General features: G+C 55.2%; 1 protein-coding gene across 2 annotated transcripts; it reads left to right on the forward strand.

Moving 5' to 3' along the window:
- LOC121150536 (solute carrier family 22 member 5) lies at positions 1–26,067 on the forward strand. Of its 2 annotated transcripts, none has more exons than XM_040971470.1 (10): positions 1–393; positions 5,985–6,088; positions 10,334–10,488; positions 11,361–11,532; positions 12,336–12,462; positions 14,244–14,344; positions 15,744–15,958; positions 17,652–17,834; positions 18,949–19,084; positions 25,039–26,067. In XM_040971470.1, the coding sequence occupies exons 1-10, from the start codon at positions 1–3 to the stop codon at positions 25,229–25,231; spliced, it is 1,779 nt and encodes a 592-aa protein (XP_040827404.1). In that variant the 3' UTR covers positions 25,232–26,067. The 2 variants fall into 2 exon arrangements, with proteins under 2 accessions (XP_040827404.1, XP_040827409.1); XM_040971475.1 differs by lacking the exon at positions 25,039–26,067 and adding an exon at positions 19,393–20,447.
- The last annotated feature ends 781 nt before the right edge of the window (positions 26,068–26,848 follow it).

Genomic DNA, 26,848 nt, shown 5'->3' on the forward strand with positions numbered 1-26,848 from the left:
ATGCGGGACTACGAGGAAGTGACCGCCTTCCTGGGCGAGTGGGGGCCCTTCCAGCGCCTCATCTTTTTCCTGCTCAGCGCCAGCATCATCCCCAACGGCTTCAACGGCCTGTCGTCCGTGTTCCTGATGGCGACCCCGGAGCACCACTGCCGGGTGCCCGACTCGGCGAACCTGAGCAGCGCGTGGCGCAACCACAGCGTCCCGCTGCTGCTGCAGAACGGCCGCGAGGTGCCCCACAGCTGTCGCCGCTACCGGCTTGCCACCATCGCCAACTTCTCGGCGCTGGGGCTGGAGCCTGGGCGCGACGTGGACCTGGAGCAGCTGGAGCAGGAGGGCTGCCTGGATGGCTGGGAGTACAGCCAGGACGTGTACCTGTCCACCATCGTGACCGAGGTGAGTACCATGCCCCGCCGCCTCTGGGGTCTGAGGTGCAGAGGAGGCAGCAACTGCATTAGCCACCCCAGGTCAGGTGCGCCCTCGCTCTGTCACTCCTCCCCAAAGCAGAACGCTGCGGTGGCGCTTCTGCATTGTGTGGCATCCCTCTGTGGGTAGGAGTCGGGCTGGTCACCCCTGAGGCCCCTGGGATGTCCTCTGGCTGCGCGTGAGATGGTACAGCATCCTTTTGCAGAAAGAAAGGAAATTGTCCCATTAGCTTTGATGACTAAAGGAAACACGTACCAGGCTTTGTCCACCTTTCCTGTCCATCCTTGCTGCGTGATGACAGCCTGGTCTTGCCCTGTGGAGAACTGAATTGACTTGGTGCCCAGGTCGCTTGTCATTCAGGAACCTTGAGGCCAAAGATACACATGTCTCCCTAGGCTGTTCTGTGGTGAACTGGCCACAGTGCTGAGTGTAAGTACACCCTTAGCTGACACAGGGTGTTAGTGGAGATCTTTGTCATGCCCCACCCCTTGGATTGTCCTCCTCATGTTTATGTCTGTCCCCTGGTGACCCTGCAGTCCCCGGAGGCTGATGTGCGTGCATGGTGCAGGTTTGACTTAGGCCCTGCCTCTCCCAGTTCGTGGAAGCATTGGCGGAACCCAGGTGGCAGCAAAGCCATACAAAGAGCCCTCTTTTATAGTTCTTTGTCACCTGTGTGTCAGGGTCAGGGATCCTGGGTTAGCGAAGGCTTGCTGGATGAGGAGGTAGCCGCTGAGTGGCTCTGAGGTGGCTCACCTGCAACAGTCCCCCCCCCCCCAAAAAAATGTGTGCCCAGTAGGAGGGTAGAGTTCATCAGGAGGGGAGGCCGTGGTGGGGGTGCCAGATGGCACTGGACATCACTGGAGACCGCTGCTGTTGTCCCCTCGGGCTCTAGGACTTGAGGTGTGCTTCCTTGGAGGCTCAGGCACACACATGTTTGTGCATGCAAGTCTGATGTTGCCGGCCCCTGTGCCTGCTCACTCCACCTGTGTAGTGGGAGTGTGACCTGACCCCTCTGGCAGTGATGTCACTGCAGTGTCCTGAGGCATTCTCTGGGCAGAAGGACAGAGCGGAGGTAGCTGACCATGGTTTGTGACTGACACACCCAAGATGGGGTGCAAAGTGGGTCCTCACCCCACACCTCCATCCTGGGTCCCCACCCCACACCTCCATCCTGGGTCCCACCCCACACCTCCATCCTGGGTCTCCATCCCATACCTCCATCCTGGGTCCCACCCCACACCTCCATCCTGGGTCCCCACCCCATACCTCCATCCTGGGTCCCACCCCACACCTCCATCCTGGGTCTCCATCCCATACCTCCATCCTGGGTCCCACCCCACACCTCCAACCTGGGTCCTCACCCCACATCTCCATCTGTTCCCTACCTGGAAGCCAGGGAGAACTAGGCGGGGACACAGCATCTGTGATGCTGCAAGGAAGCCAGACTTGATGACACAGGATTCTCTGTGTGTTCTGCAGGAGGCTGACTGAGCAAAGGAGAGGCTTGACCTTGAGGGCACTCTGGCCTGGCCCTGGGCTTGTGCCTGTATCCTGCCCCGAGGTCGGCAAGGGAGCAGCACCTCCCAGGCTGCCTGGGTGGTCTGCCTTATGTCCTTTTATCGGGTAGGCTACTAACTTAGCTGTTTGAACCGGTTTCGTAAGAACTGGGTGCCCTTTCACCTACTTCCAGGTTTCTGGCTTGGCAGGGAGGGAGGTTCCAAGGCAGCCCTTTGTTTGGGGATGTGGCGATGCCTGGTTGAAATCAAGGTGGACAGGCCCTGTGGTGAGCTGCCACATCCACATTATGACGGGGTGTTTTTCTTTTTTGGTCTAAGTTCTGCTTTATTTCAAATCCGAGCAGGCCCCATGACTGCCACAGCTTTTCCCTGGGCCTACCGAGTGTCTCCACGCCTGCCCTGTGCCCCAGAGCCCACGCAAAGCTGTTTGAATTCCCGTTCAAAGGTTTCTATAGAGACTGAAGCCTCAGGTCTCTTGTTTGTCTCCCCACCCTCTCACCCCGCTGACGTTCCTTGTTCAAGTCAAAGTACATGCACATGGCACTGAGCCTGGCAGTAGGTGCAGATCTTGCAGCTTGCCCAACTCCTGGCACAGTGCTTGCTGCAGAGGGAAGAACTTGGGAAACGTTGTTGGACAGGATGATGAATGATTTCAGGAGGCGTCTCTAAAGGGTGAGGAGAATGGACTGCAGATGGCAGGGAAACCTGGGGGTGTCAGAAAGGACCTGCCGGAGGATCTTCAGGATTCTCCATGCCATCTTGGGCTGGATACTGTGGGTCTGAAGCAAGGCATAGGATTTCCAAAGGAAGGGGACATGTGAAGGTTTGTGCTTCTGTCTTGCGAATGCTTGCATGGTTCGCATATTCTAGGCTGCCTGCCTCTCCCTCCGCCCTACCCCAGGTGTGAGGGCTCACTTGGCCCACCTTGCATGCTTGTGCAATGCACAGGAAATGCCCCCTCCTCTGTGTCCCTGGATGGTCTCTCAGAGTGCCAGGGCTTCCTGTAAGCCCGCTCCCACCTGGAGACAGGAAGAACCCTTGGGAAGTGTACAGGCCTTCTAGGACCCTCCTCCTGGAGGTGGTGCAGACCCTTCTGCCTGCCTCTGCCAGGGCAGAGGGGCCCCTTGCCATCCCCATGGCTCCCGTGCAGGTTGAACCCCCTTCTCTGGCTGTGTAAAAACCATTGCCTGCTGGTTCAAGGATCTAATGGGAAATCAGGGAGCAAAGAAAATCACTCATCCTGGAGACTGGAACTTGGGTCTCTCCTGAGTCCCAGGTGGTAAAGCCCAAGAGCCAAGCCCAAGGCTCCCACAGCATGGTGTGGAAGCTTGGCAGCCGGTCTCTCTCCCCACGTGATCTCCCACTCCCTGCCCCAGCGTCCCTGCACTGTAGAGGACTTAGGGGACACTTTAGCTGTAACCTCTTGACCTCAGGAACTATAGCTGGAGGCAGCCCAGCAATCTGTGTCCATCTGATGCATAGGCCACTGGGTCATGGGCAGCGCTTATCTGCATGCTTGGCCACCGATGCACACCGGCTAGGTACATCTCAGGGAGAGCCGCTGCCCTCTGGCCGTTGGCTATGGCCCTTTCCTCCTCCAGCCAGTTCGTAGATCAGAACATGTTGTCCTGGGAGAATGATGTCATCTCTGCTTCCCACTACTGAAAAGCGTCCTGGGTCCTGTGTAAGGTGTGAGAGACACAGTGCTTGGGGTGTTTGGAGGGGTGGGGGGCAGGGGAGGGGATAACAGCTTTATTGAGAAACAGCTAACCTTTTCGAACTGCACATGAACGTGAAGTGTGCCTACAGTCCTGTGGAGCCAGAACTGTCAGAAAGGCACATTTCCAACCAGATAGCACAGTCACTTTGGACCCTTGTCAGAGTCGCTTCCAGCTTTCCCAGCTCACCCACCCAAGGGGTAACCTGGCAAGACCCACACATTCAAGTGGCAGCACAGACCAGCTGGTCCATAGCTGCTGTAGTCATGGCTGGGGAGCCAGGAGCTTAGTGCAGGGGCACAAGTACCTTTGTAAATGCATGAAGCAGAGTGTGTTTGGCCTGCACTCTGGGCTCCTCACCCTGTCCTCGAAGGAGAAGGCAGGCCAAGCCCCGGAGCCCATGGCAGCCTGCCCTGTCATGTTCAGGTAGGCAGGTGCATTGGCTGGGCCAGGACCCAGTCTGTGTTTGTTTCGGTAATCTGTCACGGGCCTCTATGGCTGGTGGGGAAGAAGTGTAATTGCTGGACACGGCACGGTAGCCTAGCAGCTAAAGTCCTCACCTTGAACACACTGGGATCCCATATGGGTGTTGGTTTTAATCCTGGCATCCCTGTTTCCCACCCAGCTCCCTCTTTGTAGCCTGGGAAAGCAAGGATGGCCCAAAGCCTTGGGACCCTGTACCTGTGTGGGAGACCTGGAAGAGGCTCCTGGCTCCTGGCTTCAGATTGGCACAGCTCTGGCTGTTGCGGCCACTGAGAGGAGTGAATCGATGGACAGAAGATCTTTCTCTTTGTCTCTCCTCACTGTATATCTGACTTTCTAATAAAAAAATTTTTTTTAAATCTTTTTAAAAAGAAATGCAATTACTTTGGGAAGGACTGGTATCCAGGACCGTCCATGGTGTGCAGTGCCCACCATCACTCCTTTGAGTTACAAACCTGCCGGACTGAGGACCAGCCAGACCACATGGGGGAGGGGAGGCTGGAATGTCCTGGGCCCATGCCCAGAGCAGAGTCTCACAGGGCTTCAGGTAGCCCCTGGTCTGGCCAGCCTGGAGTCTGTTCTAGGGAGACCTGACAAAAGACCACAAAGCCCCAGAACTACCATAGTGACTGTGGGGATCCGACATGGCTCAGCCTCGGCAGCCCCTGACCCTCACACAGACAGGCTGAGAAATGGCTAGCAGCCCATTAGTCATTGGGTCTTCTCAGTTACTGCAGAGGTAACACCTGCTGCGTGGAAGGGAGATGCACCTGAACACCAGAGTGGGCCCTGAAGCTCAGCCTGGCTGCCGAGACTCTCAGCTCCGCCTGGCCCCTGACCCTGGACTTTGTTTCAGCAGCCATGGGAGACATGTCTGGGTGCTGCCACTGCTGAGGCCACGAAGATGGGAGGCTACAGCAGCTTGAGTGGTCAGGCCTTGGTGCCCACGCAGACCCCACTCTGAGCGCTTGTGGGTGTGTCTGACCAGGAGTAGAAAGCCAGCAGCTGCCCCTGTGAGCCAGGCCACCCACCATGGACATTCTCTGTGTCTGGCCACCCCCCAACCACTCTCAGAGGTACCAGGCAGATGTGTGCGCACTGTCCAGCAGGGCAAAGAAACAGATTTACACTTCCCCATTGGAAGAGAGGCTTTGTTACAGACTGCTGGTCAACCCTGCTGCCTGTGTCCATGCCTCAGGGGCGGCAGGCTATGCACTCCGCAGGCAGGTATCTGCAGAGGCAGCCGCTGAGCTCTGTCTTCTGGGAAAGGTTTTCCTGGGAACCGCCAAGGTTCCTGTAGTGGCATCCTTCCTTTTTGACTTCATGTTAGGCCAGGACAGCCTGGTGTCTGTGACTTCAGCCACTGACCCCTTACTTCACCTCCGGGCCTTTTTCCCACTTGTGTGAGCTATGGCTCCTACCCTTATCTCTGTTGTATGAGTAGGAAAGTTTAGGCACACAGGCATGTGTGACCCCAAAGTCAGCTTCCGGGCTCAGGGCCCTCAGCTGCAGCCAGGCCTCCAGACTGGTGAGCAGCATCAGGAATGCCCACTGCAATGCCACAGGGAAGATCCTGGGGTTGCTGGGCCAGGATGGGAACAGGTCCAGGGGCTGCCCCCTCAGCTCCCCTCCTAGTGCACTCGTGCCAGTGGGGAGTTGGCACAAGACTTTCCCTTTCTCTGGATGGAAGCAGACAGTGGGACACAGGTGCCCACTGTCAGCCCTGCCACCCAGGACAGCCACGCCCACTGGGTGGAGGTCACACACCCAGAGCGTGCTGGTTTCTCACGAAGTCTTGGATTTGTTGAAAAGTGACTGACGTGTACCTTTGCTCCTCTTCTAGTGGGACCTGGTGTGTGACGACGACTGGAAGGCCCCGCTCAGCATCTCCTTGTTTTTCGTGGGTGTGCTGGTAGGCTCCTTCATCTCGGGGCAGCTGTCAGACAGGTAAGACATCCACTTTGGCACCAAGTGAGGAGCCCGGCCTGGCCCGTGTGTCCTAGTCCACTCGTATGTGCGTGAGCCTGGCTTGCCTCGTGTGGGTTAACGTGGCCCTCTTGTGCCCCTAGGGATGGGAGAGGGCAGACAGTACCCACATATGCATGTGTGCCATAATGTATATCTAGGGGCGGCTGTCCTGGGGTTGGGGGTAGGAGGCACGTCTGTATTCCCAGGACCAGCATTCTGTGTGTGAGGTGAGAAGAGCAGAGCCCGGGGTCCCTGGGGGTGATGTCGCTGTGCTCTGAGGTTTACCATCGTGGCGGTCACTGTAAGGCAAGGGACAGTGCTGTTGTACGCCAATTCTGATGAGCAGGCTGTTTGTGCCATTCTGAAACTTTTCATTTGAGTTCCTTTCATGGCTTTAAGAGTCACGAAACCCTTGAAATGACCAGCCAAACACTGGCAAGTGGGTGCGTATGTGAGCGATTCTGGGAGCGAGGTCAGCGGCTTTCCTCCCGTCCTTCAGGGGAGGGGTCTGTCAGGGGGTCTCTCCCAGCAACCCAAGGCCGGAGGTCCCTAGCCACACGGACACGCGGGAACCCACACACAGCTGCAGCAGAAGGCTCCCGCAGGCCTTTGTGCCGGTCAAGGGCATCTCCCTGAGGAGCACGGCCACTTGACCCTGCAGCGCGAGCTGTGCTGGCGTTTTGTCCCATTTCCACCCATGGGTCACTGTCTTTGCCTGCAGAGTCTTTCTGAGACATTCACGCTTGGGTATTTTTCAACAGTTTATCTCTCAGAGGTTGTCCAGTAGCTGAAGAAAGGAAAGTTCTGTGTTAGCCACTTAACTCAGAGGTTACTGTGCCCTGCCCCCATTCTGTGTTTGGGTTCAAGCTCCAGATCTATTTCTGTGAGTTTGATTGGGGTTCCTCTATAGGTCACTTGATTTTTCTGACAGGCACATTTAAGGATTTTTTCCTTTTGTTCAACTGAGGAGAGCCTGATTATCATGTGTCTTGGTGAAGGTTGCTTTTTGTCAACCCTGTTGGGAGTCCTGTGCCCCTCTTGGATATTGTTTCCTAATTCTTTCTCTAGATTAGGGAAGTTTTCATCTATTATTTCATTGAATACACCTTTAATACAAGTTGCTCTTTCTGTGCCTTCTGGAACTCCCATAATTCTTATGTTGGGCCTTTTAACTGTATCTTTTAGTTGCTGGATACTTTTAGCTTGGCCTAGCTCTGCTTCCAGCTTTTTGTTTGTTTCCCCATGGTGACAGGAAATATCTTCCAATTCTGATATTCTTTCTTCTGCTTCATTCATTCTATTGTTTAGACTCTCCACTGTACTTTTAATTTGCTCCACTGTATTCTTAACTTCTGAATGTCAGCTTTCATTTGATTCGTTTCCTGTGTAACTAATTCTTTAAATTCTTTGAACTCTTGTATTATGTGCCTCTTATTGTTGGTCAGAAGCCTTATAATAAGTTTTCTGAATTCTGTGTCCTCCATGTTTTCAATGTCTTCCTCAGTTAACTCTGAGGCTGGTAGAGGTTTTTGTTCCTTTACAGGGGAGTCTTCAGTAACATTCATTGTGCCTCTGTCTCTTCTTTTAACTTTTGACATTGCAATCCAATTTAGTGCATTTTTCTCCTTAGTGAAAATTTCTAAGATATATTACCTACACATCTATAAGTCAGTCTTTATGTTCAGTGTCCTGGAAGACGCCAGCTGTTCCAGATAACTGGCTTATCAGCAGCACTGATCTTGTCTAAACACACAAGATGGTGCCCAGCAGAGCACTGACGGAAAGCCAGGGCTGTAGGCTTTCTGATCCGGGGACTACACAGATCCGACTTGCTTCCAATGCAGCTCCCTACTAGTACACACCCAGGGAGGTAGCAGGTCAGAGCTCAGGTCCCTGTCACCCGTGTGGGACAGCCGGATTGCCTTCCCGGCTCCTGACCTCTGCCTGTGGCAGTCATTTCAGTAATGAACTCATGTGTGTGTGTGTGTGTGTGTGAAATAAATTTAAAAATTTAGAAACAATGATGACCATGAAGTAAAGACTGCCATTTGCATTGTACGAATGGGGACAGTGCTCCATAGAGAGGTCAGTAAAGTGTCCCCAGGTGCACAGCTGGCACAGGGAAGAGCACCCTTGCTGGGCATGGACCGCTGGGCATGGACCACCATGCTAGGTCCCTGTTCTTCTGGAACTCTCCCTGCGAGAGGAAGTATGTGAAAGAACCAGCTGAGGAAGTGAGCGTGACCCTGGGCTGTGCTGAGCGAGACAGGACAGGGTGTGGAGGCAGCGTTTCAGCAGAAGTCTCAGCGGCCTCCCTGCTGGGAGAAGCCTTGGCTGAGGGTTGGACGGTAGATAGAAGGACCAGATGAAGGGGTGGAAGGAAGGAGCGTCTGGCAGAGAAAGCAGCCTGATCTCCAGGCAAAAGCTCCGCAAGAGATAGAGGGACAGAAGACTCTGCCGGAACGGTGATGGAGAGATGAAGACACTGAATTTAGGGTGACCTGAGAACCTCACGTGGGGACCTGGAGGGGACAGTTGGAGATGAAGACAGAAGTTTGCAGGAACACATTTGGGAATTGTCAGCTAGTGGAGGACTCATTGATGTTCAAGTCCCTGCCTCTCCCCTTCAATCCAGCTTCCCGCTAAAGCATTCTGGGCAGCAGCAAAGAGCAGCCCAAGTGCGTGGGCCTCTGCCACCCACAGGGGAGACCTGGAGGCCGTCCTAGGCCGCTGCCTGCTAGCTGACCCAACCCTAGCAGCTGCAGGCTTTTGGAGAGCAAACTGGTGGATGAGCAATTTCTCTCTCCCCTTTTCAAATAAATGAACGCCGTTTTAAATATTGTCGGCAGCGCAGTTTTGTTTTAAAGTCAGGCCACTGAAGTCCAGTAAGGGACAGAGTCAAGGGTATGGCTGCTCTGCCTGCAGCCCCTGCCTTCAGCTCCCAGCGCCCTCATTCACACTCTCGTGCACCCCCCCCCCCCCACGGAAGGCCCAGGGCACCCGTGGGGGGGCGGACAGAGGCCTCATTAATTACCTAAGAGCAGCAGAGTGCTACCTGTCGCCTCATCTGGGATACCAGCAGTAACTTTCTACAGGGAACGAAAATGCCATCAGAAAGTCAAGCGGTTAAAATAGTCCTTTGTCATCACAGCCTTTCATAGGTGGCTGTGACCACCTGCCTGTGCACACTGTGAGAGGCCCAGCCCAAGGAAGCAGCAAACGGGCGGTGTGGTGTGGTGTTTCCTGTGTTAGCAGGGGTGTGTGTGTGTGTGTGTGTGTACACATGCAGCAAGTGGGAGCTGCCGTGCACTGAGGCTTTGTGAAGGCCCCTCAGGACCTTCTTCCTCTCCCTTCCCAGGGGAGGGCAGCAGGGTAAAGGTCAGGCCTGTTTTCCGTGCAGTGAGGCCTTCTCCTCAGTTAGCCTGGGGAGCACACTGCTTATGTAACAGTCCAGGGCACACTGACGTCTTTCTACCCTGGCCCTGTGAGCAGGGTCAGCGGAGGCCAGGCCATTTTTTTTTTTAATTGGAAAGTCAGAGTCACAGAGAGAAGGGGAGACAGAGAGAAAGTTCTTTTGTCCACCAGTTCACTCCTCAAGTGGCTGCAGCAGCTGGAGCTAAGCTGATCTGAAGCCAGGAGCCAGGAGCTTCTTTTGCATCTCCTGTGTGGGTACAGGGTCCCAAGGCTTTGGGCCGTCCTTGACGGCTTTTCCAGGCTACAAGCAAGGGAAGTGGAGCAGCTGGGACATGAACCAACATGCAGTCCCAGTGCATGCAAGGCGAGAACTTTAGCCACTAGGCTACTGCACTGGGCCCCCACAACCGTCTTTAATAAAAAGCTATCTCACAGCCTTGACCCTTGTAGGCCTGGCTTCTTTGGAGTGGTGTCTCTCTCAGTGTGCTGTCATCAGGGAGAGCATCCCTGGTCGCCTGGTTCTCCACCAGGCTTCTCCCTCATCTCTCAGAGAGCTGGGCGCTATGGTCTTGGTGCACATGTCTCGCTGGGTAGTCCTGTGGCTGTTGGACTGATATAAGTGTGCTGACCCAGCCCTGGTGCCCACCATGGAGTGGGAGGAGCCCAGGGACAGGGAGTGACCCCGGCTGCAGGGCTCCTGGTGACCTTCTCCACGACCCCTGTCTGGACACATGAGGTGGGAGCGGGGGGATTGAAGCCCTCATGGTACGGCCTGTTCCCACCGCCTCCTCCCTCCCTCTTCCTCCCCAGGTTTGGCCGTAAGAATGTGCTGTTTGTGACCATGGCCATGCAGACGGGCTTCAGCTTCGTGCAGGTCTTCTCCACAAACTTCGAGATGTTCACTGTGCTGTTTGTCCTCGTAGGCATGGGCCAGATCTCCAACTACGTGGCAGCATTTGTCCTGGGTACGGCCATCAAGTCAGTCACGCGTGCTGGGTCCCATGTTCACCGACAGCTGGCCCCCACCCTTCCAGTGTCCCTCAAGGGATGTGGTCTCTGGCAGTGCTGGCTGCCCAGGGCACCCAGTCCACCCAGTTCCCAGGCCTGCAGACTGAAGCAGCCAGTCGCCAGCACGCCCCAACAACCCGTCCTCGTGTTTCCAGTTCCCTAAAGGCCTCTGGGGTGCAGAGCCTTGGTGTAGGTGTTACCCGGTGGCCATCTTGCTAAGCCTCTTCCAGAGCCTGCCAGTCTCAACAAGAGCCTGCCCCAGCCAGGGTGAGGTCCCTGGGGAAAGGAGGGAGGCAGGAAGGCAGAGTGAGGGCTGTGAGTGGCAGGTGTACCAGCCAGCCCTGCCTCCTCCGTGGAGTGCTGGGCCCTGACCAACCCCCACCCCCACCCCCACCCCGTCCAGGGCTGTCACTCAAGTGGCCTGCCCACCCATCCTCTCTGACCCTGTGCCGGGCTCTTTGTTTTCAGGCCCCAGGGGTTGAATGCGGAAGGGGTGATTGTTTTCAGTGTAATGGGAGCCTTTTTTCCTTGAAGGGTGATAGTCAGCAGGTGTGGCTCCAGGACGCCTTCATCTCCTGCGGGAGGGGTTTCAGGGCGTCCTGAGAGGGCCGCAGTGTCTCCCCCTGGTGATGGGCAGAAGGATCTGAGTTCAGAATCTCCTCCTTCCCCCACGTCCCCACCCCCAGGCTCAGGAACCGGGCCAAGACAGTTCTGGCCGCCACCTTGTCTGTGAGCTGAAAGCTGAGACCATGGCTGGCCCACTCACGGGGAAGTAACCCGAATTAAAATGCCTCCCTGACCCCCTCCCTCCCTCCCTCGTGTCGAACAGGAACAGAAATTCTCAGCAAGTCGGTCCGGATCGTGTTCTCGACGTTGGGCGTGTGCATCTTCTACGCAGTGGGCTTCATGGTGCTGCCGCTGATCGCCTACTTCATCCGGGACTGGCGGATGCTGCTGCTGGCGCTGACGGCGCCCGGGGTGCTGTGCGCCGCGCTGTGGTGGTGCGTGAGGAGCGGGGCGGGACCTGCTCGGGCGCTTCTCCCGGCTGGTCACCAGAGGGCAGCAGCAGCCCAGGGGCCCTCGGCCGTCTCCCGACGTTCTCTGCCCTCAGAAGTGCCCGAGCAGGGTGGTACTTCAGCCCGCTCCGGCAGGCCTGTTCCCGACCTGTGCCGAGCTGACCCAAGTGCAAGGAGAGGAGGACGAAACTGGGGCCATGGGTGGCTCAGACCCCGGGCAGCCTCGGCTGCCAGCTGTGTGGTGTGTGGAGGCCGCTGGAGCTGCCAGTTTCCGAGGAAGAGAGAGAGAGAAAGGGAGGGAGGGAGGGAGGGAGAGAGACTGAAGGGCAAGAGGAGGCTGCTCTCTATCCAGGAGACGGCGCCTAGTCAGGGGCCCAGCAGGTGCAGGGGAAGGGGCGATCCGTGGCCCACGTGGGGCAGACTGCATTTCAGGGCAGGATGGGAGAGGAGATCGTGTGGTGGGGCCCCTTCACGGTGAGCAGCAAATGCCCACAGAGGCACCCACCCACCCAGGGATGCCTGGGCTGGGGCAGGAGCTGGCCCAGCTAGTGACAGGCAGCAGGAGCCATCTTGGGCCCGGCTGTCTCCTTAGGCCCCAGCAGGGGGCCACCACACTCTTCCTGTGGCTGCAGTCCCCAGGACCGGCCCGAGGCATTTTCCCCCGGAGCTCACACGCAGGGTCACCCCCCGAACCCACACGTGCCAGCTCCGCGTGGGGGAGCCGCCGGCCCCGTTGCCCGGCCCCATTGGCAGGGTCGCCTCCCTGAGGTTGCCACCCCTGCCTCCAGGTTCATCCCGGAGTCTCCCCGCTGGCTCATCTCCCAGGGACGCTTTGCAGAGGCAGAGGTCATCATCCACAAGGCCGCCAAGATCAACGGTGTCCTGGCCCCTGCCACCATCTTCGACCAGAGTGAGGTGAGCGGCCTCGTGGCCACGCCCCGTGACCACGCCCGCCGGGCCCTTCCATGACCACGCCCACCACAGCCCTTCCCTGTGACCACACCCATCACAGCTCTGTCCCGTGGCCACGCCCACCACAGCCCGGCCCTGTAGTCACGCCCACCAAGCTCTTACCTGTGGTCATGCCCTCCATAGCTCTGCTCCCCATAACCACGCCCACCAACAGCCCTGCTCCCCATGAGCACGCCCACCAACAGCCCTGCCCCGTGCCCCGTGACCACGCCCATCGCAGCCCTTCCCCATAACCACGCCCACCACTGCAGTTGCCCATACACATCTGTCCCCCAAGCAAGCCCTCCCTCTGAGCCTTAGAAGTCCTAGGGGACAACTCCCTCCACCCAACCTCTGTGGTCTTTGCAGACAGTATTTGGGCTTTAATGCTTCTGTCCACTTCCTATCCAGGCAGTTGTATGCTTAGACCGTTAGTTTCCATGATAAACACCCTTCCTGAATGCCAGGTCTCTCTCAAAGTTGGCATTTGTGGGGTGGAAAGTGGGGGGATCATGGCCCCTTGTGCCTACTAAGGTGGCCTGTTAGACATGAAGAAACCCTGTGTGTATCAGGCCCAGCGTGAACACCCTTAGGGTGAGACACAGGACACCTCCTCCTGCCCTGTCCCAGCAGTCAGCCCTCTCAGCTGGAGCCCTGTGGTCATCAGGCTCCTCCTGGCAGGCCCTGTTCTTGCACTCCCCAATGGGGCTGGGCTCCACCCAGGTCCTGTTCCCCTGCACCTCCTCTTCCAGCAGGCAGTTCTCCCGGGTCTCTCCCTTCAAGCAGAGCCCAGAAGCTGACCACCAGTGGCCGACAGAGCTCTGTAGGCATGCCTGGGCTGCTGGGTAGGCAAGGGCCTGGCCCCTGTGGGTATGTACACTGCAGGCATGCTACAGGACCTCAGCACTTGCCATACAAATCGGGTGAGAGGAGCCAGCCACTGCGGCCAGCGGAGGGGCCGAGGGCTAGGGCCATCGGCTGCCCCCTCTGGTGTCCAGGCTGCGTGGTGGCCCAGGAGCAGCTCCTGCTGAGCACACGGAGTGTGGCAAAGAGGGTTTCTGAGACAGGGTCAGTCTGGGTGAAGCCACACTCCCACTCTTCCCCTGGCATCCTTGAGGAAATGAAGCTATTTCCAGGGATCCGGGAGTCAGCAGCTTGACCTTTGGTTGAACTGCGAACCCTGGGAAAAACACAGCCCAAAGCTGGGTTTGCTTAAGAAAACAGCCTCCTTGTGTTTAGACGTGTGGCTTATTAATGGCCTTGCCTGTGCCAAACTTCATAGGAAGTCACACTGGGTGAAGCTCAGGTCAATTTTCCTGTTTTTCTGTTTGATGTTTCCCCCTGCCTCCCTGGAAGTAGACCAGTAACTACACGGTCCAAGGGCTCAAAAACACTGATTGTTTCACAACGTCAGATCAATATAGGACACAGGCTGTTTTCTCTCTGTGACTCAGAGGGCCAGGAGCCAGGCCCTGGTGGAATATTTGCAGGGTCCCCCTCCTGCCATTTGGGATGTGGCCACTGACCAGACAACCCCAGGGAGGGGTGGAGGGTGGTGCGCTTGAACCTCTGCCCTCAGTGCACCCCAAGGGAGCGCTCCCCCACCCTTTTCCTCTGATTTGCATGTGAAGATGGCTCCCTGCCACCAAGCCCCACAGAACCAGGGTGCCAGGCACATCCCCGAGTGCTCCATCTCTGCCCTGCCCTCTCTCCCTCCCACACCCTGAGTCATGTTGTCTCTGCAGCTACAAGACCTAAACTCCAAGAAACAAGCGTCTCACCGCATCCTGGATCTACTGCAAACCCGGAACATCAGAATGGTCACCATCATGTCCATAATCCTGTGGTGTGTACATACGTGACACCTGCCGACACTAGACACTCTGGGTGTGGCTGTGACACCTGCCACATCGCAGACAAGCCTCAGAGCCCATGCGTGTGGTTGGAGTACAAGGGCTATGTCCCAAGACCACCGGGAGCCCTGAGCCTACCACCCTTGTCCCCATGATGGGACTTTGGGGCGGGGATGAGGATAAGGTGGCTGTGCAGTTTGCCTGGAGATATTGTGTGGCCCTGACTGAGTCCTTGCTCTCCATCCATCCCAGCTGAGTTCTCCTCCTATCTAGTCTCAGAGGTGGCTGGGAGGGCAGGTACAACATGGAGCTGTGGAAGCAGAGCATGCTGCTTGCGGGGAGCTCACCCACACCCAGCAGTCAGGGCCCTGGCCCATGCATCCTCATTCAGCCTCCATCTGATAAGACCTCGCTCAAGTGCCAGTGAGGGGCTTGTCAGGTACCCAAGTGCCTGAGTAGCTTGTGCTGGTCAGGCAGACCGTTGAGTTGGGCAGGGACTACCTGAGCAATGGGCAAAGAGTACAGACTCACCCCGGAGTCCTTATCACCAGGATCTTCCAGCTTTGGGTCACCCAACTGTGCTGCTGTCAATGGGCCAGGGTCCCTCCGGGAAAGGCACTGCTCCCTGAGTTGGCCTGCTGATAAGACTCGCAGGGAGCCTGCACCTGCCAGCCTTCAGGGACCCCCTCCCAACTCCTCCAGGCTCGGCTCCCTGCTCTGGGCTTCCAGGGACACGTCCCCTCCTCTTCCCCTTCCTCATTCCAGCTGTGCTTTCCACCTGCAGAGGGGTCAAAAGCTGTCTGACCCTTAAAGCAGTGGGTGTCAACAGCAGAGAGGATGTCTCCCGGGGACAGGGTGTGGACAAGGACACTGAGGGAATGTGTGGAAGACACAAGGCAGCTCCACCATGCGACACCACCACCCTTCTACACAGCTACAGAGGGCTTTGTGCCAGCTGCCCCAGACCAGCCCCTTCCTGGCCGGTCAGCGCAGGTAGTCCACAGGCTCTGGCTCCAAACCATTTGAGCTCATGTTGTGTCCTGTGTTGTCTTATCTCTTCCCCCCTTTCCCTGGCATCTTCCTCCTTGGCAGCTGCTGGATGCCAAGAGATTCAGAGAAGAGGGAAGTGGCTGCTGTGGCTCATGGCAGTGGGAAGACAGGTGGGGGTGACTGTTTTAGTGAAGGCCCTCGGGCCCAGGCACATTTGCCATGTGTGGGCATGGAAGCTGGCGCCAAGCTCACAATGCAGCCTTGCTATGACCTGTTCAGGCCAGATGTCAGAGGTGGGGGGATGGGGAGGATTTACTGAAATGACTGTGCCAAGTCGTGCTGTTGGGAGAGGCGCGTGTGGTTAGTGCTTCTCCAGCTCTGCTCTCCCCCCCCCCATTCTAGGATGACCATCTCCGTGGGCTACTTCGGACTGTCCTTGGACACGCCTAACCTGCATGGGGACATCTACCTGAACTGCTTCTTGTCGGCAGTGGTGGAGGTGCCGGCGTATGTGCTGGCCTGGCTGCTGCTGCGATACCTGCCCCGGCGCTACTCCATGGCCGCCGCCCTCTTCCTGGGCGGAGGTGTGCTGCTCTTCGTGCAGCTGGTCCCTTCAGGTACGGACCTCGGGACCCTACAGCCCTTGGCTCTGCTTTTTTTTTTTTTTTTCTAATTTCCTTCTAAAGTTAATTAATTTATTTGGAAGGTAGAGTCAGAGACAGAGACAAAAATCTTCTATCCACTTGCTCCCTTGGCTCCCTTGCCAAATGGCTGTAATGGCCAGAGCTGAGCTGGTCAGACGCTAAGAGCTTCCTCTGGGCCTCACACATGGGTGCAGGGTCTCAAGCGCTTGGGCCTCCTCTGCAGCTTCCCTAGGCATGTTATCAGGGAGTTGGATCAAAAGTGGAGCAGCAGGACTCAAACTGGTCCCCATATGAGATGCCAGCGCCATAGGCAGAGGCTTAACCTAATACAGCAAGGCGCTGGCCCCAACTTGGGTCTACTGTCTTCCTCATTTGAGATGGAGGACCAGATTGGGTCCTTTGCAGCTCCCCTGCATTGATGCATTCTTGACTTGTCTCTGGAAACCAGAACACTCTTCCTGCCTTGGGCTGTGAGGGCATGGGAGGGAGCAGAGGCTGGGGCTGTCACTCAGCGTGACTCCCTGCCCACATTCCTGCACCCAGCTTTGTTTGCCTCTCCAGAGTCAGGGGGAGGCAAGAGAGGCAGCCCCATTGTTCCTTTGCTGGCCCTGTCTTCATGCAACACACAGCTGAGGAGTGCCTGATCTGGGCCAGGCAGCTGGCCCAGCACTGATGGTAGAGAAGTCTGGAGGCCCACCCAGCTCCCAGGCTCAGGGGGCTCTGGGCCTTGCCACGGAAGACACCAAACATGTTAACACAATGCTCATAGCTCAGCTCGTGTGTCCTCCTATGGAGAAAAAGTACAAGGCAGCAGGGAGTTGGCTCAGGGCGCCCAGAACATTTCAGGAAGAAGCCCCAGCACAGTGAATGCCAGAGCAGAGGGGACCTGGCACATTTGAGGAGAGAGGACGCTGGGAAGAATGGGAAGAATGGGAGCAGGGGGCCAGGTCACACAGAGGGTCTCCCAGGTGGTTGGCAGAACGTGATTTCTGAAGTTGTCATGCTTGTCTACAGGTAGGCGGGAGGTAGCCCTTGCCCACAAGCTTCTAGAACAGTGCATGGGCCCTCATCTGGCCTCTGTGTGGCATCATTTTTGCACTTCTGGGTTCAAGAGTCACCGGTGGTCTCTCTGGGGGCTATGGGCCGGGAACACTGACTGAGGGAGCAGTCCCAGTATGACATAGCCAAAGGAGGAGCTCTGAATGGGTGCAGACACACCTGAAATCCAGTGACCCCCGCACGGTTCAGCCTCCCCTCACTGGACCATGAGGAGGAAAGCTGGGCCACACAGGAGTTCCTTCCCGAGGTTTCCATGGCCCACGTGCTTCTTTGCATCTGAGCAGAATGAAAGCAAGCAGTGACAGTCATGCAGTGGTTGCTTGGCATGTGCAGTAGGAGGCTGTAGGGTGGCAGACCTAACTGTGGGGAAATAGGGTGGTGCAGGAGCTGCCCCTGGTGGGCTGTGGGATAAGCAGCCCACTCACTCACCGCACCACAGGCCCCAGCCTCCCCTCGGGAATCAACTCGGAAGCACTTCTTGTCTGTAGCCCTTTATCCCACCACAGGAAGTCATAAGAGAGAATCAGAGGAGAAAGAAACAGAGCTGTCATGGCAGCACCCCTGGGGTGGATGTCCACTCCCACCTCCTTTATCTTTGCCTCTCTAGACTTGTACTACTTGGCTACCATCCTGGTGATGATGGGCAAGTTTGGAGTCACTGCTGCCTTCTCCATGGTCTACGTGTACACGGCTGAGCTGTACCCAACCGTGGTCAGAAACATGGGCGTGGGCGTCAGCTCCATGGCATCCCGTCTTGGCAGCATCCTGTCACCCTATTTCGTGTACCTGGGTAAGTCCCAGGGTTCCCCTGGCATGCTGGGGCAACAGGATGGAAGCACTCACCAGCTCTCACAATGCGGAAGGGGAAGACACTCCCATTCCAACTTGGGACTAGCTAATGAGCTAGATGGTTTGGCATTTTTTTAAAGCTTCCTCTAGCTTCTGTTGTAGAATTCAGTTCATCCTAAGGCACTGCAGAGTGGTTTAGGAAGCCACTGGTCTTGCCTAAAGAACTTACTTCTTTGAATTAATCTTTAAAAAAAGAAGAAGAAATACTGATTTGGGAGACACTACAAAACATAGAATTCACACCTGCTGGTTCCCTCCCCACATGCCCACAGCTAGGACTGTGCAGGGGCTGAAGCTGGGGACCCAGTCATCTGAGCCATCACCACTGCCTCCCCGAGTCCACACTAACAGGAAGCTAGGGGCAGGGGCCAGAGAAAGGTACTCAACATAGTCACCCTAGTGTGGGACACAGGCAATTTAACCAGCATCCTAGCTGCTAGGTCAAGCGCCCACATGCTGGGATTAGCATCCATAAGACACCTGAAGGGCAAAGATGTTCCCTCTTGACTCTGGAGGTCTGACCAATTCTGAATTGTTGACCCATGGAGCACTTCACACCGCGCTTCATGCTCTGTCCACATGACTCATGCTATTCCATGTGGCAGGTACCAACAATCCCTCAAAGTCACATCCCCACGGTGGCTGCTGTTCCTTCCACGTGCCCAGCCATCGCCTCTCCAAAGGAATGGTGCCTACTTCAAGGATGCTCAGTGAGCACATGGCGCTGCCCAGCAAGCAGCGTCATCATCTGGTCTGGCTGAAAGCCTACCACACAGAGTCTGCCGCATGTCGCGCAAGGGAGCACATGCTTGTGCCCAGATAAGCACCTGCTGGTACTCAGAAACCCAACACAGGGGAATAAGAATAATCATGTTCAGCTCCACCCCGCCCTACGCCTGCATGGGAACAAGTCACAGTCCTACAGCTTGAACCATGGCAAGTGCTGAGGACAGTAGGACAGTAGGGTAGGCAGTTCCCTTTAGAGAGTCCTGGGTGATAAAGGGACAGTAGGGTACAAGTCTAACAGCAAGCCGGGGCCTCTGTCCTCACCGCAGGTGCCTACGACCGCTTCCTGCCTTACATTCTCATGGGGAGCCTGACCATCCTGACCGCCATCCTCACCTTGTTCCTCCCAGAGAGCTTCGGCGTTCCCCTACCAGACACCATTGACCAGATGCTGAGGGTCAAAGGGTAAGGGCCTCTTCCTTCTCAGGGCTGATGTGGTGGGGCTGGGTCAGGGCTGGGCAGGGTCCTCCTTGGAGGCCATCCCAGTGGAATGTCACCAGAGCGTGTCCACCAGAGGGTGTATAAGGTGAAGTGTGTGTCCCTGGTCTGACACTGAGCAGAAATCACCAGGCATACATGTCCATGGGGATGGGAATCCCAGGGACAGGGGCAGCAGCCGGCAGAGACCTTCCAGCCTCTGCTGTCCTTCTAACCCAGCAGGCGTCTTTTTCCAGGATCAGTGTCTGCCATCTGACTGGCTTGTTTTTAAATAGATTGAAATACAGGCACAACCCAAACCACACGAAGATACTGAGAGACAGCGAAGAGAGCCCGGCAATACTTAAGAGCACAGCGTTTTAGCAGCCTCCAGTGAAGGGGAATGACTGCGCCCTGACACAGGAGGCCATGCAGACCCCGGGTCATCCAGGGACACGGGCGTATGCTGTGGATCCTGTCAACCTGCGTGTGACCGGCTCGCAGACAGGCCTTGATGGCCACCGTGGCCACTCCCTACTACAGGGGGCACGATGCACTGGACCTAATGAGCTCTGGAAGAAGGCCAGAACTTGGCACTGAAACCTGCCTGAAGAGGCCACCTGGAGAGAGTGCAGGGTTTCCCCTGCCTGGCCCCCGCTGCCCAGTAAAAGTGGATTTTAGAGGAAAAGAATTTCACTGGGAATTTGACCCCTCACCTTGTCTCCATCATATAGGATGGTAACTGGGACCACTGCTAAAGGTCACAGGCTTCAGCCCACATCAAGGTGGTCAAGGCAAGGGGCCCTGGGCAGAGGCTGGGACACCAGGGAGCAGGGATCCACAAACTCCTGACCCCACTGCTGCCTCAGGAGACAGGTTTACATCTGATCAAAGCTCCAGGCTTGTGTGGGCACATCCCATGTGCATCATTGTCGCGTCCCAAGGGTTTACTTTCTGCCATGGTGTACATCAGGCTTGTTGCCACTCTAGTGCCTGCCTTAGATGAGGCATGAAGGAAGACGAGCCTCCTCCTCCCTCAAAACTGTCCAGGGACTTTGTGGCCTCGTTCATCTGTCTGTTGTGCCTCTTTCTCCTTAACTTATTTGCCCTGCAGTCTAGATTTTGGGAAGGCTGGTTTCTCAGCCTTCTAGTCTGTGCCTTGTTTGTTGTTGTTGTTGTTGTTTTGTTTCATTTTTGTTACTCAGAATCATACTTTCACCAGCCTCTGGTAGCTGCCTCTGGTGGCTGCCGTGTAAGGCCTGAATTGCCACCAGCCAATGACATGGTTCTGAGCAGCAACAATTGATGTCATTGTGTGTGTTCCTTTTGTAACACTTGATCATGGGGAAAGAAATGAAAGAAAAGAAAAGAAGAGAAGAGAAGAGAAGAGAAGAGAAGAGAAGAGAAGAGAAGAGAAGAGAAGAGAAGAGAAGAGAAGAGAAGAGAAGAAAAGAAAAGAAGAAAGAAAAAGACCACCTAAATTGTGTTCATGGTCCTGTGGAGTTGCTGGCTGTGGTGCCGCAGCGTTACTGGGAGACACGCTGTGCTGTTTGCTGATCGTGTCACTGCGGTACTTGTAAACCTCAGGCCTTGCCTGGTTAAAACCACACATCTCTGTGAAAGCTACTGAAGTGCCTTGGGAAATGAGGAAGTTTTCATACATAAAATGATTATTTTAAATAATAACAGCTGCCCGCCATCTTCCTTTCCGGAATTCGGGGTGTACCTAACATACCGTCTGCTGACCTCTCTGTCAGTTGGGGTTGATCCTTGAAGCTGACTGGGATTAGTCTCACAGGCAGAGCGGAATTTGCCCCTGCCAACTGACCATGGACTGAGCCAGCCTCCTTGTGCAGGTGTCTTAGCTTGGGTTCGCCTGAGAGCAGAGCCCAAGACTGGCACTTGTGTGAAGTAGGAGTCAGGGATAGGAGAAGGGCAGGGATGGAGGGAGATCCAGGACGAAGATTCACGATTAGAGTGGCCAGCGCCATGGGTGGTGTGGCTGACCAGCCAGCACTTGCTCAAGGACCTGTGCATCTTAGCGCCACCTGCACCATGGCTAAGCGTGAGCACCCTTGACTTGTCGACACCCATGTGTCAGAGGCAGCTCCAGCTGTCAGCCCTGCACAGTTCCATGTTGCACACCTGTGAGTTCAGACAGGTTCTGTCACACAGATGGAAAGCAGATCCCTGGGGAGATGCTGGCAGGAGCCCCCAGAGGTGCTGCTTTGCTCACTGCAGCAGCAGCTAGGGGCAGGGGTAGAACCAAGGGAACCAGGGATCATTGTGGTGCCAAGAGGTGTCTGTCTTTGTTTACAACTTGTTATGGGGTAAATTGGGCTAGAAACCATAGTGAATTCCAGAATTTTAGCTCCTGAGTTACACACACCATGTCACAGACCCAAGAAAGCACCCGGTGAGACATTGTTGGCCCCACCACTCTCCTCAAGCCTGGTACTGTCCTGGGTTTCTGCTGAACTGACTTCCCAGGGCCTGCAGGATCTGAATGGTGTCCCTGCCAGCCCCTTCTCCTGTGGCATCAAAGGATTGTGTCTCCACTTTCTCTCTGACTCTTGTGTCAGTGGCTGTTGTCGTTCTGAGGGTGAAAGCTGTGCTTCACGCAGTGCTGGGAGACCATACCATGATGGGGCAATGGTCTGAGTCACTGCTGCTGCTGGGGTCCAATCAAGTGTTGCAATATCTAAGCCCTCTGTCTAGTTTGTTGCAGAAAATCAATTGGACAAAAGTTAATTCTTTGAAAAGATAAAATTGCTAAAGTTTTGACCAATAAAAACATGAGAAGACTCAAATTACTTGAGAAAATTACTATCGGTCTTACAGAAACAAAAAGGATTACAAGACAGTACTAGGTTCAGAATAAGCTAACAAATTAATCTAGATGAAAATGGAAAGACTCCTGGAAATGCAAAAATTACAAAATTTAAAGGATAAACAAAGTATGAATAGACTAAAATAAGAAAAAAAAAACTGTATGAATAGCCCAAACCCTCCCAACAACAACAAAAGCCCAGAATCAGATGACTTCCCGGTGCATTCTAGTAAGCCTTTAAAGAATAATTAATACCATTCCTTCTGAAATGCTTCCAGAGGATGGAAAGGAAGAGAATACTTTGGAGCTCATTCACAAGGCTAATGGCAGACAAAAATGCCAAACTAAAACTTTATACTAAAGGTCTATGAGAACAGATGTAAAAATACTCAACAAGATACTAGCAAACCAAATCAGTAACCTAGTAGGAATGTTGCATGTTCTGCTATCGTTTGAACATGATTTGTTTCCCACACTCATGGTAAGTTGATGGCACTGAGGGTCATCACCAAGGACCAAGTGGGATTTTCCCCAGGGATGCAAGGGTGGCTCATGTGTTCAGGAAGCCAGCTGTTGTGGCAGGTCCTTGGGTCACTGGAAGTGTGCCAGTAGTGGGCAGTCCAAGGAGGGTGGTTATAAAGGTTGGCTTGGGCTGGGCACACTGGGCCCTCCTCTCCTTCCTGCTCACCATGTGGCTTTTCCTCTGCATGCATTTGCCACAGTTATCTACCACCCTGATCAAGTGTCAAATATAAAAGGGTCTCCAGGGCCTGGTGCAATGGCACAGTGGTTAAGGTCCTCACCTTGCATGCCCGGGATCCCATATGGGCGCCGGTTCTAAGCCCGGCAGCCCCGCTTCCAGCTCCCTGCCTGTGGCCCGGGAAAGCAGTCTCTCCTTTCTGTATATCTGCCTTTCCAATAAAAATAAAATAAATCTTTTTTTTTAAAAAAAAAAAGGGTCCCCAGAACTATGAGTGAAAGGAAGCTCCTCTTTGCTTGGTAAGTTTGTCTGGAGGATTTCATGACAGGAGAAGGGCTGGCCAGACCCCAGGGATGAGCGGTCAGGTTTTGACAAGTGTAAAGACATGGCTGAAAGATGTGAGACTGCTCCAGCCTGATATCATTGAACACTGGTATCAGATAACTCATGTGATTTTAATTGTAAACTTACCAAGCCACCTTCTGACCATCACACTCCACATTACATGGGTACAAAACAAGTGTTCTCACCAGGCAGCCTCAAGAATCCTGTGTTCACAGTTCTGCTCCTAAGAAGCTTGGTTAAGCTTCAAGCCCTGGCTCTCACTACCCTACAGGCTAGCCAGGTAAACACAGAGATTGCCTTCCTCTCTTTTGTCCACCTTCATCTCCCCCAATTTACTCTTCACACAGAAGCAAATCTTATCCTAGTTTTCTTGCATGGGAGTCAAGAATTATTAGACGAACAAGGGACTTCCAGCTTTTGTCCTTCTTGACAATTTTCTTTTTCCTAGTCCTTCACGGTACAGACTAAAAGCATCCACTTCTGAGGAGGGAAATCCAGGCTGTTAAGAGTTTCCAAGACCATTATGTGGCCTGTCTCATGCCCTTGCCCATTCTTGAGGGAAATACTTCAACACCCTGAGTCTTCCCATCAATCCCAGCCTAGGACCAGGCCAAGCAGGGAATGGGTTGACTTTACAAACAGGCAAAACCACAGTGGCTCTGGGTAGATTAAACAGTTTATTTTACTTTTCATTCCAGTTATCAGACTGCTGTATGTACACACACACACACACACACAGCAAATCATGTTTGGAATCCAGGGTTTTGCCAGTGGTTTCGGAGCAGCCAGACGCGCACAGTGCTGCAGTGCTGCAGTGCTGTTCTCTAAACAAAGCCCGCCCCACGGCAAAGCCACAGGGACCAACTGGCAGCCCAAGTCTGAGGCTACATCCGAAAACCAGGGCAGTCACTTCTCTATTTTGAGGGCAACGAAGTCCAGACTGTGACAAGTGCAGGGGAGGCAGCCTAGTGCTGCCCACTGTCCACAGACAGCCAGGTAGACACACCCCCTTCCACCCCCCAGCCTTCAAGGAGCCCCCCTAAGGGCTGACAGAAAGGCCCATGACTTCTCTACCTGTGTGTAGTTTCCTCTAATCATACGTAGTATTATAGCCCATCCCTCAAGGGGGCAGACCAGGGGTAAGTAGTGAAATAGTCTTGCCAGCCACACAGAGCCACGGCTTACAGCCTGGAACCGCTAAATCCCGGTGTGTTAATGGGCACTAGAGCCCAAACCCTGGGCCTTCCGATCACATCAAGGGGCTGCCGTTTCACCGACATCACCGACATTTTAATTTCTCTCCGGGCCAAGATGAAGTGCCCGGTACACCTCACGCTCAGGGCCCCCCTTCAGAGGTTAGCTCCCAGCCGGCCAAGCCGCAGCACCCGCCTTCCTCGAGCCACAGCGGTCAGGTCCGGGCCCGCTGCCAGCCGCCGGGCCCAAGTGGGCACAGACTGGAGGACAGAGGGGGAACCCGTTGTCCGAGCGAGCTCAGCTGGGCTCGGGCCGCGGGGCTGCAGCGCTCACGCCGTCGCCGTCGTCGCCGGCCCGGCGCGCGCATCCCCGGCTGAGGCCCCCGCCGCGCGCCCCGCGCTCACCGCGCCTCGGCCCCAGGCCCGCCCCCGCCCCCCGGAGGTTTTCGCTTTCGCTTTCCTGCCCGCCGTCGTTGAGGAAAATAAAGAGACCGTGAGCAGAGCCCGCGCAGTTGCCGTTTCTGGCGAAAGGCTCGGAGTGCTGCGGCGGCGGTGGCTGCCGGCTGGGAAGCGGGGTCCCGGGGCCGTGGGCCGCGCCGGCTGAGGTAAGCGCAGCCCCTTGGCGGCCGCCTCGCGGGCTCCTCCTTGCGGACCCGGCGGGCCGGACGCCAGGCACCCGCTGACGCGGCGGGGCCGGTCCGGGCTCCGGCGGCCGGCCGGGGATTCCTGCCTCGGGGTGGGGAGGGTCGCAGGCGCCCGGCAGAGCCCCGGGGCCGGGCGGAGAGGCACGACCACGACGGAAGGCCTCTGCACAGGCGCGGAGGGGCTGGCAACCTGGGCTCGAGGTGGCGAGGCAGACCCCGGCAGAGCACAGGTTTCGTTTTTGTAATAAAACCTTCCAGGGTTTACTAAAAAGAGTGGGGAGATGTGGGGAAAATGCTGAGTGGAGGCCTCACCTGAGCTCAGTGCCCGCCGGTCCCATCCCACCTGTGGTTGTTAATTTTTCCAGACCTTATACACCTGGCCGGCCTCGGGCGCACCTCGGATGCTTTCCAAGGGCTCCCTGACCCAGCAAGCTGGCAAGTCGCCTCTTAATCATGGGCCAGGGCCACCCCTTACTCCCCTGCCAACGTGAGGCAAGGGACCTCCTCAGCAGGAACCTAGAGGTTCTGGCTGGCAGAGATGGTCAGGGACTGGTTCCCTCAAAGACTGAGCTTGTCCCATACCAGAAGGCTTCTGCCCACCGCACTCATCAGTGTGAAAGAAGAGTCCCACCTGTCGGTGTCTGCCCAAACATTCAACAGCTCATTTGTGTGTACAGATTGGAACTGCACCCCAGGCTGTGGGGCGGCCCCCTGCAAATTATCTGTAGGCAGGTTCTGTAGGACAAGAACAGGTGGCTGACAGCAGAGAGCCCGACTCTTCAGGCACTTGACAGTTTTTGTGGACAGTAGGAACGCCCTGTTTACCCAACAATGAACTTGGGAATCGCGTGCCTGGGACCCTCCACGTTTGGGGCTGAACCAAACTTGAAGGATCTGAACTTTGACAGATGGTGACTCCACACACTGATTTTCAAAACGTGATGAGGTTACTCTGTCCCGACCTCAAGGTGTAGTGTTTTTAGGGGAAAAAAATGCTGTCGTTTTCAGGAGCTGGAAAAATGGGTTTTATGACTCACCTTCCTACGCTCTGGAACCCTTGTGTCTTCCCTCCGGTTAATGAAATTTGGGCCGCAGCAGATGGCTTGTTCCTGCTGGTCCTAACCTCCTGTGACTGGGAAGATGGCAAGTGTGAACCACAAATGCCTTGTTAGCTTCCTGGGATCCTAAAAGGAGAATGGCTCAGTTGAACAACAGGCCTGCCCTGCCCACCTCCTTGTTCTCTCCGTTGCTTCATCATCCGTCAGTTTGGCCATCACTTGTGATGCACTTTTTTTTTTTTTTTAAGATTTATTTCTTTTTGTTTGAAAGACAGATTTACAGAGAGAGGAGAGACAGAGAAAAAGATCTTCCATTCACTGGTTCATTCCCAAAGTAGCCACAGTGACAGGAGCTGAGTTGATCCTATGCCAGGAGCCAGGGGCTACTTCTGGGTCTCCCATGTGGGTACAGAGTCCCAAGGCTTTGGGCCGTCCTGTACTGCTTTCCCAGGCCACAGGCAGAGGGCTGGATGGGAAGAGGGGCTGCTGAGACACCAGTTGGATCACTTGTGCTGGATGCTTGTTATGCCACTGCACTGGGTTCCTGTGATGTACTTTTTAAAATTAGTTTTTTTGTTAGGAAGTAGAGATTGGGTTTTAGTGTATTTTTTTCCCCCTAGAATCTCAGGTTTTACAGCTAAGTTCATAGCGCACTACAATATTTGCCCTACTTAGAGCTGCCTCTTTTTGTTGTTTTAAAGACTGACTTATTTGGAAGGCAGAGTGATAGAGGGATTATAAAGAAAGACCTCTTCCATCCACTGGCTCACTTCCCAAATGGCCACAACTCCTGGGACTGGGCCGGGATGTGGAGCGTTTCATTTATTTTATTTTGCTTTTTGCTTTTTGCTTTTTGCTTTTGGTTTCGCTCCCAACACCTACCCCACCCCTGCCTTGAACTTAGACTGGCCTATTTATTGCGCATGCTTCCAAGTCACGTACATCACATGGTCTTTGAAAAATGGATTGTGTTTTGTTTTCG

Source organism: Ochotona curzoniae, unplaced genomic scaffold (genome assembly GCF_017591425.1).
Source record: "Ochotona curzoniae isolate NIBS_2020 unplaced genomic scaffold, NIBS_Ocur_1.0 contig_1, whole genome shotgun sequence".
NCBI classification, from domain to species: domain Eukaryota; kingdom Metazoa; phylum Chordata; class Mammalia; order Lagomorpha; family Ochotonidae; genus Ochotona; species Ochotona curzoniae.